This window comes from Carcharhinus amblyrhynchos, chromosome 16 (assembly GCF_965287045.1).
Source record: "Carcharhinus amblyrhynchos chromosome 16, sCarAmb.v2.hapA, whole genome shotgun sequence".
In the NCBI taxonomy this organism is placed as follows: Eukaryota; Metazoa; Chordata; class Chondrichthyes; order Carcharhiniformes; family Carcharhinidae; genus Carcharhinus; species Carcharhinus amblyrhynchos.
In genome coordinates this window covers 27308756-27325733 of record NC_137339.1, presented here as the reverse complement: position 1 = coordinate 27325733, position 16978 = coordinate 27308756, and the positions used below count along the sequence as shown (strand labels likewise).

Genomic DNA, 16978 nt, shown 5'->3' with positions numbered 1-16978 from the left:
GGGCTAGATGGCCTACTCCTGCTCCTATTTCTTATGTTCTTATGTTCTTAGTAGTTGAAAAATCCCATAGAAGTTGCTTTGGGTGGCATCTGCTACTTAGTTTCAGAATGGTGGGGGGGTGTCTGACCATAATTTGCCTAATTGGTTTACATGGACTATGTACATACTGTGAACATTCGGGTATAAGATAGAGTTTGTAACTTGTGATATGCTATGAATCTGAATATACTTGTAAAGGTATAGTTGGGGTGAAAGAGTAGAATGATATAGTTTAATAAATGTTTTATTCTTTTGATAAAGTTGCTTCAAGAGTCTCTGTGACTATTCAGCATCTGCCCTCCAAATATCGCAGCACAAAAAACTGAGGATCTATAAAGACTGGTTCCACCCTAAGATCTGATTTGTCCAGTAGTAATATCAGCTGGAATCATAACATATTAAAGAATAAAGAAATTAAAATCAAATTACCCACAGTGGAGAACTTAACACTGTTCAAAAGCACATATTTTGTGTGATAAAGGCATTTTCAGATTGCCGTCCTGGATTATATTGATTTTTGTAAGGCAAGAAAAGACAGTGCAATGTTCTTTGCACTGACCAATTGTCCTGCTACATGGATGATGTTATATTTGTATGGTGACACAGTATTTAGCACTGCTGCCTCACAGTGCTAAGGACTCTGGTTCAATTCCGGTCTCAGATGATTGTCTGTGTGAAGTTTGTATGTCTGCGGGTTTCCTGTGTCTGCATGGGTTTCCCTCAGATGGTCCGGTTTCCTCCCACAGTCTAAAGAATGTGGGTTAGGTGTTTTGTCTATTCTAAATTGTCCCTTAGTGTCAGGGGATTAGCAGTGTAAATACGTGGAGTTGCAGGGATAGGGCCTGGCTGGAATTGTTGTTGGTGCAGACCCAATGGGCCAAATGGCCTCCGTCTACACTGCAGGGATTCTATGATAATTATGCAAATACATTTTAGCTGAGACCTTGAATTAGAACCTAATCAGCGTCATTTTAAGTGCAGATTGTGTCCAAAGTAGAAACATAATCCCTAATTTTTAGTATTATATCTATGCAAAACACAATGATAGTTGAATGGATTTTGAAAAATATTTTGAGTGATTTTAGCTCTTCTTCACTTTTCTGGTTGTTAATGTTGCATGCATTTGTTGCTTATTGATTGGTAAATATTTATAGCTCTTTGGTCCTTATTGACCGGCAGATTCCTTCTCATTCAGATGCAATCCTTTTCATGAATATCAAATTTTAGACAATCAGGTGTAAGCCTGATGTGCAATTTCAAGTGATGATTTCAAGTATGATGGTGTGACAGATGTGATGGATGTGTAGTGAATGCAACACTTACTTACACTCATGTCATTAGATTATTATGTTTTTGATCTGAATTTTTCCAGGAGAGGCCATGGTCATAATGTTTGGGGCAAAGCCACCTACAATTGGCTAGCTCATCCCATAGATACTCGATGGCCGATGGGCCTTTAATTGACGTGAGAAGGATTTTCAGCACCTTTAGAGAGGATTCCCTGCCACCCAAGAACAACAGTACCACTGGGAGCCACCGGCGTGCAGTTCTGATGAGGAGATGCCAATGGAACGCAGCCTTTTTGATATCTCCAGGGTCTCATAGGGTCAAGCTGGCAGGTCCAGGCAATGATAGGGTGGGCAGAGGTGGATCAACAGGGTGTGGTAAGAGGAGAAACATAGGGGATTGGGAATATTTTGTTTGGGATCTCTATTGGTTATAGGGTGGCCAAACAGGAGATACCACTCCATGATCTGCCCACAAGGCCATAAATTGGACACATGTCTTGGACCTCTCCCACCATGGAAAAAATCTAAAGGCAACAGGATGAGGCCATTAAGTGCCCATCGACTGACCACTTAAGGGCCTCAATTGGCCCATGGAGGAGCAAACCTGTCACTGTCTATCCCAAGATGGTTAAAATGCCAGTGGGGGTGGGCAGGAGGTAGGCATGGTGCTGCTGCCATAGCGACCAATTTTATACTGTCTAGCCTGCTGGGGTAGGGGAAGCATTGGATACTTAGTGACTCTAGAGATGTGACTGCCATCATTAGTGGCTGGGGGGAGGGGAGATGGAGCTGGGACATCAGAGAAGTGACCCACATTCCGGACAGTGTTCGGTCTTTACAAATGAGAAGATCTTCAAGTTTCCATCCTTGGGGAAGTTCATAGATCTGGGATTAGAGGCTGCAAATCGCACAGGGCCAGCAGCACTATTTTGTTTGTTGTCCAACCTCCATTCCATTCTGATTTGGGACAGGAAGATTCATCCCATCGTTCTAGTTGAGGCAGTTTGAAGCTGGTAGCCTCAGTTTGTGTTGGGGATTTTGGTTAATGTTCTGATGTAATATTAGTTCTTGATCCTCCAACTGTTCATTCAGGAAAATGATTCCTAACTTTATGTTATTGAGATTAATTAATTAGTTACCAAACATAACAATTGCATTAAATTATTGGGACAGTCAAAGATATTTAAAAACACCCAGACGACAAAACTAGTAATGACTTATGGAGTAAGCTCAATTCAGTTGTGATTTAAATATTTATTACTTATTTGAAATTGGTGTCTCAGCAATGCATTTTGTTACAAATATAGGAAAGCCCTCAAGTACATCCGCCATTCAATGAGACCATGGCTGATCTGCAACCTAACACTACATAGCAACCTTTGCCCATATCCCCTAATACATGTGGATAATGAAAATCCAGCAATCACAGATTTAAAATTGACAATTGGACGAGCATTATTTGTCTTTTGTGGAAGAGAGTTCCAAACTTCAGTTCCTTTCTGAAAATTCCACCCCCCACCCCCACCCCCACACAGGACTTCAACACAAGTTCCACCTGGACAAATAAATGGGTATCATTGAACACGACGGACAAGTACTTGATCTCAAACCCAATCCAACAACTGCCTGGTTTCAGCCTTCCAAAGAAAGAGTGATCCATCCCCAACAGGTTCAGGACCAGCCATGACCTCTATTTTACCAACATCCACAAATGGGGCATTAGTGCCAGCTCCCTGTGAGCAAACTACGCACCACATTATAGAAGTGTCCAATCCACAGACTCAGCCAAGGTCAACTGCACTCAACACAGCACGACTGGAAGAAACTGCCTGGCTTAGGGACTTTGCATTGGCTAAATAAATAAATCATTTTTCGACTGTAGAAATGTTCCTTAATTTTGTCCCTGAAAAGGTCTGGTTTTAATTTTTTGACTGTTTTTCCAATGTACGACTGATCTATATCAATTTGGTGCAAATTTTATTTTTGTCGTTGGCTGTTGTCTCTGGATAAAGCTCGTTTGCTCACCCAACAAAGCTAAAAAAGTGATACCTACAGAGGGACAAACTAAAGAACTTGTCTCACTTTTCATGTTAATTTCAAATTGCGGAAGTCACTTAGAGCACCACCTCTTGGCTTTATGCAGTAATGACAGTCATTATAAGCAATACGCTGATGGAGTCGGAGGACTCTTTCAACAGTTAAATCTTCTGTTAACATGTGAGAGGTCAGCATATAACAGAAGGTTCAGCTAATTTACGATACAACCTTGCTGGGGAACTGAATTCACCTAGATCATGAATATTGACTTTGTGCCTGTCTCAGGTTATCACTGCCATTGGCTTTTGTACTCAACTGCAAATTAGCAAAGACATTAGTGTATTAGTTACAATCAGTAATCCCTAGCCGTGTAGCAACTCAGAAGATACCACCCAGGCTGCTCACATATTATCCTCTCTATGTTCATCGTGCGTGTGTGGCCACGCCAAAGTAATTAGGGTTACCGCACATTTAAATAAACAGGCATCACACAACCAAAAATGTTTGGCCGCGTCTGCGGATAACAAAACTGCAGGAAGCAAAGTTCTTGCTCATGCACAACATTAGTTGTATTTCTTGTGCTATCATATTGAGCGATAGCTGGCTCTTTCAGCAGATTCCAAGCTGCACATGCTACCTGCACTGGAAAGACAGTTGTGGCGTGTTTGTCCCGCAAAGGGGAACTAAATGGCCAAAAGTAGGTTCCCCCCGCCCCTGCCGCCTCCCTGTTCTTCGTAACCGCAAGGCAGGTGCAGAAGTCAGAGCAAAATACAATGAATCTGGAATAAAAACAGAAATGCTGGAAAAGCCCAGTATCTATGGAGAGAGAAACGAGTTAACGTTTCGAGTTTATATGACTTTTTCAGAGCAGCTTAGCTCTGACTATCGACTCTCACGATCATTTCGATAAAAGCAAAATGTGGATGCTAGAATCTGAAACACAAACAGAAAACGTTGGAACATCTCGGCCGGTCTGCCAGCATCTGTGGGAAAAGAATAGAGCCAATGTTTCAAGTCCAGAGTTCGTTCGAGCTCTGGCAAAGGGTCATCTAGACTCGAAATGCTCCCTCCACAGATGCTGTCGGATCTGCTGAAATTTTCCAGCATTTTCCGTATTTGTCTATCATTTAACCTGATATTGGTGAATGATTACAGAAATCAAATATAGATGAAAATGAAAATAAAGATTCCACCTGCCACTCCAGTTTATTTTCTTTTGCTTACTCAGCTGTGTACTCATTTCTCTTGCCGATTGGGGAGTTTTAGTCAGCTACCGTCCATTGAGGCAATCTCACCTGTGTCTGATGCTGTCATCATTCAGTGTTTATCAACACATGTTTCTAATACAGCACTCAATACCAACCAATAATGAGTACCTTGGAGCATTATTCATTTCTACTGAACCAAAGCACCCTAAAGTTAATTTAGCAACTCCTGTGCTACTCTGAATGAGACTGATTAACTCAACATACTGTAGACCTTCCAAAGGTGCTGTCCATGAGAAACTGTTGATGGAAGGGTTAAGAACCAGAGGGCAGGTGTTTAAGGTGATTGGCAAAAGCTTATGGAGTGATTGTTTGGGATTTGGAATGCACTGCCTGAGAGGGTGGTGGAGGGAGATTCAGGGATGATACAGTGGCACAGAGATTAGCACTGCTGCCTCACAGTGCCAGGGACCCAGGTTTGGTTCCTGGCTTGGGTCACTAGGCTGTGTGGAGTTTTCACGAGTTTCCTCCCACAGTCCAAAGATGTACAGGTTAGATTGATTTACTATGCTCAATTGACCTTAGTGGCAGGGGGATTAGCAGGTTAAATATATGGGGATAGGATCTGGGTGAGATTGTTGTTGATGCAGGCTTGATGGGCCAAATGGCCTCCTCCTGCACTGTAGGATTCTATGATACAGGGGAAAGGCAGGGAAATGGGCCTAGATGGCTTGCTTTTGCTACAAGCCAACACAGCCATGATGAGCTGAATGGCCTGTATTGTAACCATTCTATGGTTCTAAGTATGCGACTTTGTTAACAACAAAGTGCACGACAGAAGTGATTTTTTTCAACATTTTTTCCTGCCCTCAGCGTGTTTGATGGGACAGTGCAGAGAGATCTTACTTCTGTAACTAACTCACACTGCATCTATCCTGGGAATGTCAGATGGAGCAGCTTAGTGGGAGCTTTAAAGATAATCTCAAAACATTAACTCTGGCTGGGACTTCCCAGACCTGCTACCAGCAGGAAAGTTTTGCTCATCCAATATTGGATGTCAGATAAGCAGCCTGCTAAACTAGCAATAGTGGTGAAGTGGTAGTGAGCTAGGGCTAAGAATCATCAGCATAAATGTGAGAACTATGACAAAGGAACAACAAGTGGATGGGGGGGGCGGGGGCTAAGGATAGATCCTTGGGGAATACCAAACGTAATGTTGAAGAGCATACCAAATGCAGGAGCAGGAGGAGAAGCCATTGCAAGGGGTACTCAGGCTACAATGATATAGATAAGAATGGAACCAGGTGAGAGTGCCTCAGCTGGGTAATAGTGTAGAAGCTTTGGAGGAAGATGTTTTGGTCAAATGTGCCAAAGACTGCAGGCTAGTGGAGAAGGATGAGGAGAGATGGTTTAACTTAATCAGAGTCACATTTGTAACTTTGGTCAGAACTATAGCATGGACAGAAACCTTATTGAAGAGATTCATACTCAGGGATTTCAAACAGGTTTCCAGGAATTATGGCCAGCATGGTGGCACAGTGGTTAATGCTGCTGCCTCACAGCACCAGGGACATGGGTTCGATTCCAGCCATGGGTGACTGTCTGTTTGGAAATTTGAGCATTCTCCCACTGTCTGCATGGACTTCCTCCACATGCTTTGATTTCCTCTTACAGTCCGAATATATGTCTGTTAGGTAAATTAGCCATGGTAAATGTGTGGCCTTACGGGGATAGGGTGGGAGGGTGGGCCTGGGTAAGCTGCTCTTTCGGAGAGATGGTGCAGACTCAATGGGCCAAATGGCATTGTAAGGATTCTATGGTTCTATGGACATGGATCTGGGCGGTTTAAAGACAAGTTAAAAATATGTTCAACGACTTTGGAGAAAAGGAGGGTTGGAATTGGGGGCGATAGTTTGCAAACACACAGGGGACAAGGCTTGCTTTTTTTGAGAGGGCCAATGATAGCACAATTAAAGGAGAGAGGGCAACATTTGAACAGAGAGAAGCATTAAGCTTATTCACAAACATGGGGACCAGGAAGGGAAGTTGGGTGGTCAGCAGTTTAATAGGTCAAGGGAGCAGAAGGTGGGTCTAATGGACAGGACGAGCTTGGAGAGAGCATGAGGCGAAATAAAAGGAACGGAAGATGCAATTTCAGAACTGGACCAGTGGTGATGTTTAGAGGAAATCTGGCCCAATGGGCCGATTGAAGGGAGGCAGGTAACAGCTGATTGGGTGGTTTTGATCTTATGACAAATGTTCATGATATCCTCGCACTGATTGTTGGAGCTGAGGGTAGAAGAGAATGGGGAGACAGAAAAGATGAACACAGGTCTTCCACTGGAGGTTTACACAGTGGAGTTACCCTGGAAGATGTACTGTAAGACCTCCTGGTAGTCCTCACACAAGAACTATGTGGGAATTGCCCGCTAAGTTTCAACTTCTATTGGGCAATTGCCCTGTGCCTGAAATCCACTGAAACTCTGATTTGAAGTTAGAAATTTTGGATGGTTCCCACTTAGCAGAACAGTTACCCAGGAAAAGATGGAGAATTAAGACTAGTTCTAACTCTTTTTTGATAACTAGGTCACAGACACTCCAATCCCCCCACTGGAATTTTCACCTCCATCCACTCCTACCCAACTACTCTCCTGACACCATCCTCCCCCCCACACAACCCACCCTGGCCACCCAACCACTTCATGACTCCCGTCACCTCCTGACTACCCCCACGACCATCCAATCCCTCCCCTTAATCTCCATATGCCCTCATCCAATTACTTTAGGCACTTTCCTTCTCTCCTAACTTGACAAAACGGCTGAGACATTAAATCTTATCCAAAAACAGCAGCTACTTCTATAAAAAGAGAAGGTGGCTTTGTTTCCCTGGTTAGCACTGCTGCCTCAGTGACCCAGGTCACTATCTGCGCAGAGTTCCACCTTCCTCCTACAGTCTGAAAGATGTGCTGGTTAGATGCATTGGCCATGCTAAATTCTCCCTTAGTATACCCGAAAAGGTGCCAAATTGTGGTGACAAGGGGATTTTCACAATAACTTCATGATAGTGTTAATGTAAGTTGACTCTTGACATCAGTAAATAAACCACTTAAAACTTCTACTGTCCGGTGGAAGGACTCCACATTTCTCAACAGGCCTGGGTTGGAAATCCAAGTGAGAAATGTGGATCGCCAGACTAGCAATCCCACTATAAATGCCATTCAGCGGAAGACTTGGCCCATTCATGATTTTTCTCTCTCCATAGATGCTGCCTGACCTGCTGTATATTCAAAGCATTTTCTGTTTTTATAATTGGCTTAGACCAGATTGAAATATTTCCCTCTCCCTTTCTGCCTTGATAATCTATGGTTTGAAAATCTCCTTTTCCTCCATCCGTTGGGCAGTTTCATGCAGCACACAGCACAAGAACCTGCTATAATCTGACACTTGGCTCAGTCCTTAAAAGAGGAAATGATTAGCTGCAACAATGCCTAAACCTCAACTATTTGAAGCAAAGGTGCTTTACTGGCAGTCAGTCAGTCAGTCAGTCTTCCTCTGCAACTGCGCTTTAACAGTGCTGAATAAATGTAACCTGAACGTGCTTGGATTGTGTGAAATGTTTTTGGTGACAGCATGAATTTTATTTCTAATGAATGAATTGGGATGTGACCTAGGACACTGAGAGCAGAGTCAGTATTTTACAAAACACGTATAAGCTGCTTTCCACCCCTGGTAGTTTTGCATCCGTAAAGAGGAAAATGGAGAGGCATACATTGTGTTTTTATAACTGTTCCTTTTTTGTGATAGGTGAGATGGGCAATGGAAACACTGACATAGAACAGGGTGAGTGCTCTGTCAAGAGTGGAGAGAAGGCTGCTGGTTTTGGAAGAAACTAGTTAAAACCCAATTCTGCTAATTCCATGTTCAGATAAGCAAGGATTATTTTCAATGGTAACATGGAAGTGTGGACCAGTGCCAGCTTTTCATTTTTATTAGGGAAGAGCGACCTTGTTGCTTCCGATCTGGCCTGGCTCCAGCCTTCTTTCAGTGGGAGGTCATTTTATTTCTTGCAAGTGTCACATTCCAACAAAGATTACAGGATGGGCTTTTTAAAATGACATCAAAGTTACAGAAAAGTATTAATTGGAAATGTAAGAACTGCAACTCTTATTTCCACACCAGGTGAAGAGAGTTGGTAAGCTCTACAAACAAAAGATGTCAGCAGAAACCGCCCAGGGCAAGAAAAGATGAGCAAAGAAAAAAAATCATAAATATACAATAAAACAGATTAAATGTGTATGAACACTTTCCCAGTGGGTGAATATTGGCTGAAAAATTGCTGTTCTTGTGATTAGTCGACAAATATTTCACACATCTGTCTGACATTTAGAATAAATGAGGAACTTCATGCAAACGCGTAAGCCTTTGTCTACTATATTTATCAATAATGATTCCTAGGCTGTAGCACTTGAAACCATTTTGCTTTCGGAGAATAGATGTGAAAATCAACTAGCTTTCTGATCAAACACCATCTTCATCATTCAATTGCTTCCATAACTTCCATCACTAGTGTGCGAGGTCCTGTCATGATGATGTTGCTGACTGCTTTATAGTCCAAATGCATTACGTGCCTGCTGTTCGCAGAAACAACAAACTGTCTGACCTGATAGGAAAAAGAAAATCCCGTGAAAAATGTGAATGTAAAAGATATACTGAATGATAGCTTTCACACTGCAGCACCGAGCTATTCCTAACCCCTCTCTTTGTTCATCCTACTTGCAGTTGAACCCACACATTGGCTGTGGCATCCCAATGAATGTTGCCCGCAAACTGTTGGACATGCAAGATAAAAAAGTCGTAGTGTCACCAACAAGGTGAACAGGTTGGGTAATTGTATATCTCCTTAACCAAGAGGAAGGCAATGGCTAATTGGTATTACTGCCAGACTACTAATCTAGAAACTCAGCAAATGTTCTGGGAACCTGGGTTTGGATCCTGCCACAGCCAATGGTGGAATTTGAATTCAATAAAAAGTATCTGGAATTAAGAACCTACTGGTGACCATAAAACCATTGTTGTTTGTCAGAAAAATTCATCTAGTTCTCCTTTCGGGAAGAAAATCTGTTGTCCTTACCTAGTTTGGCCTACATGTGACTCCGGAGCCACAGCAATGTGGTTGACTCTCAACTATTCTTGGGCAACTAGGAATGGGCAATAAATGCTGGCCAGCCAGCGATGCCCATGTCCCACGAATGAATAAAATTTTTTTAAAAATCAGACTGTACAATGAAAAGCAGAAGGAAGTGCTCATGGTGAAGGGGAAAAGTTTAAAGGGAATATTAGGGGTGTCTTCTTCACACAGAGAGCGGTGGGAGTGTTGAATGAGTTGCCAGATGAAATGGTAAATGCGGGCTCACTTTTAACATTTAAGAAAATCTTGGACAGGTACATGGATGAGAAGGGTGTGAAGGGATATGGTCCAGGTGCAGGTCAGAGGGACTAGGCGGAAAAATGGTTCGGCACAGCCAAGAAGGGCCAAAAGGCCTGTTTCTGTGCTGTAATGTTCTATGGTTCTAAGTGTAAGTCAGAATGGTGAATTCAATGCCAAACAGAAACAGGAAACAAAATAAAGAGCTAAATTTACCTGACCACATACTGTTGGGTTTGAAGGTGGTGTGGAAGGAAAATAGTGATGTGCCACGTCTGGAAGCTGTGCATTGTTTTCATAAGAACATCAGAACATAAGAAATAGGAGCAGGAGTAGGCCGTCTATCCCTTCGAGCCTGCCCCGCCATTCAATAAGATCATGGCTGATCTGTCGTGGCTCAGTTCCACATTCCCATTGGTGAGGAGCTTTCCCAGGGACAGGATAGGATGCAGATCAGCTGCCCACCCCACACAGGGAGCAGCTAATTTAAATCATTAAGACACGAGTTAAGGGCTCACCAATATTTTTCCAGTGGACGAGTGAACCTCCACCCCCATCCTCCCCTGGGTGTGAAGGCTGCCAGTTCCATGGAAGTGGCCCACTCTACCACAGGTTGGAGCTGGCAGCGTTGGACCAGCAGTACTGCAGGCCTGCTTGCCATTCTTAACAGGATAGTATGATGAAGGGGCAATCTCCAGGAAAGTAGCTCTGCTGGTCTGGCTCTCAGCAAGGGCAGGCTCAGGACTATTTGGCCCCAACATTGCAATTCCAAAGTCTACAGGAAGTTACAAGCAGATCAATCGTTATCTTAATTAAATGGTGGAACAGGCCTGAGGAGCCAATTGGCCTTCTCCTGCTTTTAATTCATGTATTCATATCTAAAAAGCAGGGAAGAAAGAATCTGTGTCAATCAGCCCAAGCCATTGGTAGTATTAATAGCAGAAGCTTTACCTTGCTTCATAGCGTTTAATTTTCACTAAACAAACATAGACATTAGAAAAAACTGTTCAAAGAAAAAATAAATTATTACATGCTCATAAAGATGTCAATGAATCAAAACAAGCCCTCCTTTCAAGCTATATAAACAAACCCGTGTTAAACTAATCCATTAGTGCACTTGAAGTTCAGCGATGCATTCATAATGAGGCCATCTGAAGAAACAGATGTGTGGCGATCTGTTATTTTCTGGCTCATTGGTTTTGTATATAGTGCATTCTGGGTTGGTGGGCATGGAAGATGCTGGTGGGTGTGGAGGGGCATAGGTTTGTGAGGACATGGAGGGAGCATGGGTTAGACCTTTGAAACTTACCTGTCATAAAGTTCCCAAAATCAGACTCTGGGTCACAACTCCTCGGAGGTGTCTTTTGGTCTAAACAAAAGCACTCTCAAGCTCAGCATAAAATTATATTACACATTGGTGACACTTCCCCAGAGGCTCCATTCCTACACTATAATTAATTAACCCTTTTAATTGCACATTACTAAATCCAAAATAGCCTGTTTCCATAGTTGGTTTCTGAGCATGCTGTTCCAGAGAATTTTCTTGCATACATTCCATTAATTCATCCTCCACACTATTACTGAAAGTTTGATTTTCCTAGTTAATATGAAGATTAAGGTTCACACAATTATTGCATTATGCTTACCAAATACACCTCTAATTTTCTGATTTATACTCTGCCCTAATACTTACTATTGTTCCGAGGCTTATAAACTTATAGCTTTGATTTAATGACTCTTATTTGCTGAATTTGGGGTAGGAGCTCCAGGAAATGCATCTTCAGCTGATTTAGATTATTTTTTTAATAGCTTCACAGGATGTGGGCTTCGCTGGTTAGTCCAGCATTTTTATTGCCCATACCTAATTGTCCTTGAGAAGGTGGTGTTGAGCTGTTATCTTGTACCACTGCAGTCCATGTAGTGTAGGTACACCTACTGGGCTGTTTGGGAAGGAGTTCCAGGATTTTAACCCAGCGATAATGAATGAATGAATGATGATATACCTCCAAATCAGGAAGGTGAGTGTCTTGGATAACTTGCAGCTGGTGTTGTTCTTACGTTTCTGATGCCCTTATCCTTCTAGGTGGCAGAAGTCAGGGGTTTGAAGGTGCTGTCGATGGAGACTTGGTACTTGCTTCAGTGCATCTTGTAGACGGTACTCACTACTTCCCCCATTCATCAGTGTTAGACATGTTGAATGGGCTGCCAAACAGTGGGTTGCATTGTCCTCGATGGTGTCATGCTTGTTGGAGTTGAATTCACCAAGCAAATGGAGAGCATTCCATCACATTCTTGCCTTGGGTGTTGTAGAAAAAAGATAGGCTTTGGGGAGTCAGGCAGTGAGTTACTCTCTGCAGATTTTCCAGCCTCTGACCTCTTGTAGTCACAGTATTTATATAGCTGGTCCAGTTCAGTTTCTAATCAATGCTAACCCCCAGGAAGTTGATAGTGGGGGGATTCAGCATTGCTAATGCCTTTGAATTTCAAGAAGAAATGATTGGATTCTCTCTTATTTTGGATATGGTCATTGCCTGGCACTTGTGTGGTGCGAACGTTACTTGCCACTTGCCTAACAAATGTTTTCCTGGGTCTTGATCCATTCGGACATAGATTGGAATTTTGTGGTGTGTTATTTTGGGATAGACCTCAAATTTTACATATTTGATTTTGTGCTTACATTTCAACATAATGATACTTAAAACTACCCTGCTGGAACTATACTTTCAAGTTAAATGGCTTCTTGAATAATGAAGAAAAACACACAGAAGGCTCCATTTTAGGAATAGAAAAATTCAAACCTTTGAATAGAGTTATCTGCTGAACTGTGAAATCTCTAGCCATATTTCATTACTGGTTGTAATCTACGCTTAGCACTCAAACTCAATATATATTAATATAAAAATTATATCAGTTGGGGTAAAATGTCTGGTTGTGACAGCATCTTTAATTGAAGTATAGGATTAAAGTTAAATTGCTAAAAGTGCAGTAAAAATAATATACCCTCAAGGATTCCTTTAGAATAGAGACAACAAATAAATTTATTTCAATGGTGGTTATTCCTGAGTTTAATGTTAAAGCTGGTTTTCTCTTGTGCCCGCTCGATATTATGAACAAGATATTAATATGATAAATAGATATCTCTGATATGGACAATCTGCTAAGCGATTGAATATTTTTACAAACTCTTAGGCCAGCAGCATCAATCTGTTACACACCAGCAAATTTCTATAACCCAGCAGCACCAGCCTGTATGGCAGCGGCCATCAAAGCAGACATAATTCTGGGGAATTTGAGATTGTCTTTGATTTTGATAGGAGGGAGGAGCAACTATAACTTTTTTTTTATTCATTCATGGGACATAGACGTCACTGGCTAGACCATAAGACCATAAAACATAGGAACAGAATTAGGCCACTCGGCCCATCGAGTCTGCTCCACCATTCAATCATGGATGATATTTCCTATTCTCCTGCCTTTTCCCCATAAACTTTGACCCCCCCCCCACCTTATTAATCAAGAACCCATCTATCTCTGTCTTAAAAACATTCAATGACCTGGCCTCCACAGCCTTCTGCTGCAAAGATTTCCACAAGTTCATCATTCTGTGGCTGAAGAAATTCTCCTCATTTCTGTTTTAAAGGATCATCCCTTCAGCCTGAGGTTGTGCCCTCTGGTTCTAGTTTTTCCCAGAAACCAGGTCCACTCTATCCAGGCCTCGCAGTATCCTGTAAGTTTCAATAAGATCCCCCCCTCATCCTACTAAGCTCTAACAAGTAGAGACCCAGAGTTCTCAACAACAAGCTCTTTATTCCAAGGATCATTTTTTTGAATCTCCTCTGGACCCTTTCCAAGGCTAGCACATCCTTCCTTAGATACGGGGCCCAAAATTGCTCACAAGACTCCAGCACTTATTGCCCATTCCCAGACGCCCTTGGAGGGCAGTTGAGTATCAACACATTGCTGTGGCTCTGGAGTCACATGTAGATCAGACCAGGTAAGGAAGGCAGATTTCCTTCCCTAAAGGACATTAGTGAACCAGATGGGATTTTCTGATAATCAACAATAGTTTCTTGGTCGTCAGTAGATTCTTAATTCCAGATATTTTTTATTGAATTCAAATTTCACCATCTGCTGTGGAAGGATTGGAATCTGGGTCCCATAGAACATTAGCTGAGTGTCTAGATTGATAGTCTAGTGATAATACCACTGGGCCATCACCTCCCCTTGAGCAGTTGCCGTGAAGCAATGTAGAAATCTCAGTAACATGTGGTGTAAAGTAATTTGTGGTATAAGTCATTCATGCAACTATTCCCAAAATCTCTGTGGCACTATAACCACCATAGTTCCAAGGAAATTCTGAGCCTAGGTTAAAAAGATCCCTGTGCCACTGCTGGTCAGTGATGGAAGCATGTAGAGCTGTGCTGTCGTCTATAAATCTGCTGGCCCAGTGGCGTGGCATGTTGACTCAAAAACTTCAAAGTTAAAATTTGTGAACAAATTAAAATATAAAGAAAGTTAAAGCTTCTTTATTAAAGACAAGTAGGCTTATGTTAACACTGCAATGAAGTTACTGTGAAAATCCCATAGTTACCACACTCCAGCACACTGAGGGAGAATTTAGCATGGCCATTGCACCTTCCCAGCACACCTTTCAGGCTGTGGGAGGAAACCAAAGCACCCGGATGAAACCCACGCAGACAAAGGGAGAACGTGCAAACTCCACACTGACAATAGCCCAAGCCAGGAATTGAACCCAGGCCCCTGGCACTGTGAGGCAGCACTGCTAACCATTGTGCCACCGTGCTGCCTGAAACTGATAACTGAAACCCATTAGGGGTAGCACGGCAGGCCAGTGGTTAGTACTGCTGCCTCACAGTGCCAGGGACCCGGGTTCGACTTCCAGCTTGGCTCACTGTCTGTGTGGGTTTCCTCCGGGTGTTCCAGTTCCCTCCCACAGTCTGAAAAAAATGTGCTTGGAAGGCAAATTGGCCGTGCTAAATTCTCCCTCAGTACACCCAAACAGGTGTTGGAGTGTGGAGAGTGGGGGATTTTCACAGTAACTTCATTGCAGTGTTAATGTAAGCCTACATGTGACTAATAAAACAAAAACTTTAAAAAAAACTTAAACACTATCATACAAAATAAATGATCATACAAAAGAAATCCAGCAGTAACACACTTCACACAGCAGGGGGAGCAATAGAGAGACACTTTGTACATCAAAGTGGATTGTTAATGATTTCTGTGTAGTGAAAATCAGGGATGGTTTCAGTGGGTTGCAACAGAATATTACTGTACTTCTTCAATAAAAGACAATATTTTCAGATATTACCTTGCGCTGGCTGCAAATGGATTTTCATTCTGTAGGTTACATGAATATGAATTGCATCATTATAAATTGCTATGGAAGCTGATTCAAGCACAACTTTTAAGAAGGAATTAGATGAAAGGCTAAAAAACATTTTAAAAGGCAGCGGGAAAGACTTTAGATTAGCATAAATAGCTATGATGGGCAGCTAGCAGTGGCATGATGCCAAATAGTCTCCTTTTATGCTGACGCTTCAGGGTCGGCAGAATAATCAACACCTTTTTATTTTAGTTTACAGAAATATATTTTGCCCTCGCTACTTTACTCTTGACTTTCTTAAGACCATAAGAAATAAGAGCAAGGGTAGGCCATTTGGCCCACTGAACCTGCTCTGCAATTCAATAACTGAATGGCTGATTCAATGCAACTGTAACTCCACTTTCCTGCCTACCACATCATCCTTGATTCCCTTGTCAGTCAAAAATCTATCTAACTCAGCTGTGGATGGACCCAATGATCCAGCCTCCAGGGCTCTTTGGAGAAAAGAATTCCAAAGACTAATGATTTTTAAAGAAGAAATCTCTCATGAACAAAGAACAGTACAGCACAGGATTAGGCCCTCTGGCCCACCAAGTGTGTACCGATACAGATGTATCCCTAATTTAAAATTTTCTTGCCTCTATGTGGCCCATATGCCTCTATTTCCTGCCTATTCATGCATCAATCCAGATGCCTCGAAAATTATTACAGAATCTGTTTCCACTACCTTCTCCAACAGTACATTCCAGGCATACATCACCCTCTGTGTGAAAAACCTGCCATTTACATCTCTTTTAAACTTTCTCACTCTCACTTTCAACTTATGACCCCCAGTAATTGACCTTTCAACCCTTGGAAAAAACTTTGACTACCCACTCTATCCAAGCCTGTCGTAATCTTGTAAACCTCTATCAGGTTCCCCTCATCCTCCGACACTCCAGTGAAATCAATCCAAGTTTGTTCAATCTTTCCTCATAGTCCATATCCTCCAAACCAGGCAACATCCTGGGAAATCCCTTCTGCACCCTTTCCAATGCTTCAACATCCTTCGGCTACAATGGCAAATACAATTGTACACAATATGCCAAATGTGGCCTAACTAAAGTCTTATACAGCTGCAACATGATTTGCCAATTGCTATACTCAACACCCTGACCAAACCAGCATGCCAAACGCCTTCTTGACCTCGTTGTCCATCTGAGTTGCCACTTTCAGGGAACTATGGATCTGTATGCCTAGATCCTTCTGTTTGCTAATATTTCTAAGGCCCCTACGTATTTACTGCATACTTTTCTTCTGCAGTAGACCTTCCAGATCGCATCACCACACATTTATCTGGGTTAAGTTCCATCTGCCATCTTTTGGCTGATTTATATCCTGCTGTATCCTTTGACAATCTTCCTCTCTATCCGCTACTCACCCAACTTTTTTATCATCTGCAAATTTGCTAATCAGACTGCCTACATTCTCCTCCAATCATTTATATATATTACAAACAATAGGGGCCCCAACACTGATCTTTATGGAACACCGCTTGTCACCGCTTTTCTAACCTCCAGTTAGAAAAGTATCCTTCCACTGCTACTCTCTGCTTTCTAAGCCCAAACTAGTTTTGTGTACATCTTACCAGCTCACC

The 16978-nt window shown here is 42.3% G+C and overlaps 1 protein-coding gene across 4 annotated transcripts in view; it reads right to left on the bottom strand.

Annotated features, from left to right (window-relative positions):
* Positions 1-2597: 2597 nt before the first annotated feature.
* The window catches only part of LOC145353920 (DEP domain-containing mTOR-interacting protein-like), a 72771-nt gene continuing 58390 nt past the window's right edge, over positions 2598-16978 (bottom strand). For 2 of the 4 annotated variants that reach the window (XM_080204910.1, XM_080204914.1), the window contains one exon: positions 2598-9230. In XM_080204910.1, the coding sequence (XP_080061036.1) occupies positions 9105-9230 (126 nt within the window). In that variant the 3' untranslated portion in view covers positions 2598-9104. Of the gene's footprint in view, positions 9231-15327; positions 15357-16978 lie in introns of all 4 variants that reach the window. The other 2 variants (XM_080204911.1, XM_080204916.1) reach the window with 2 other exon arrangements.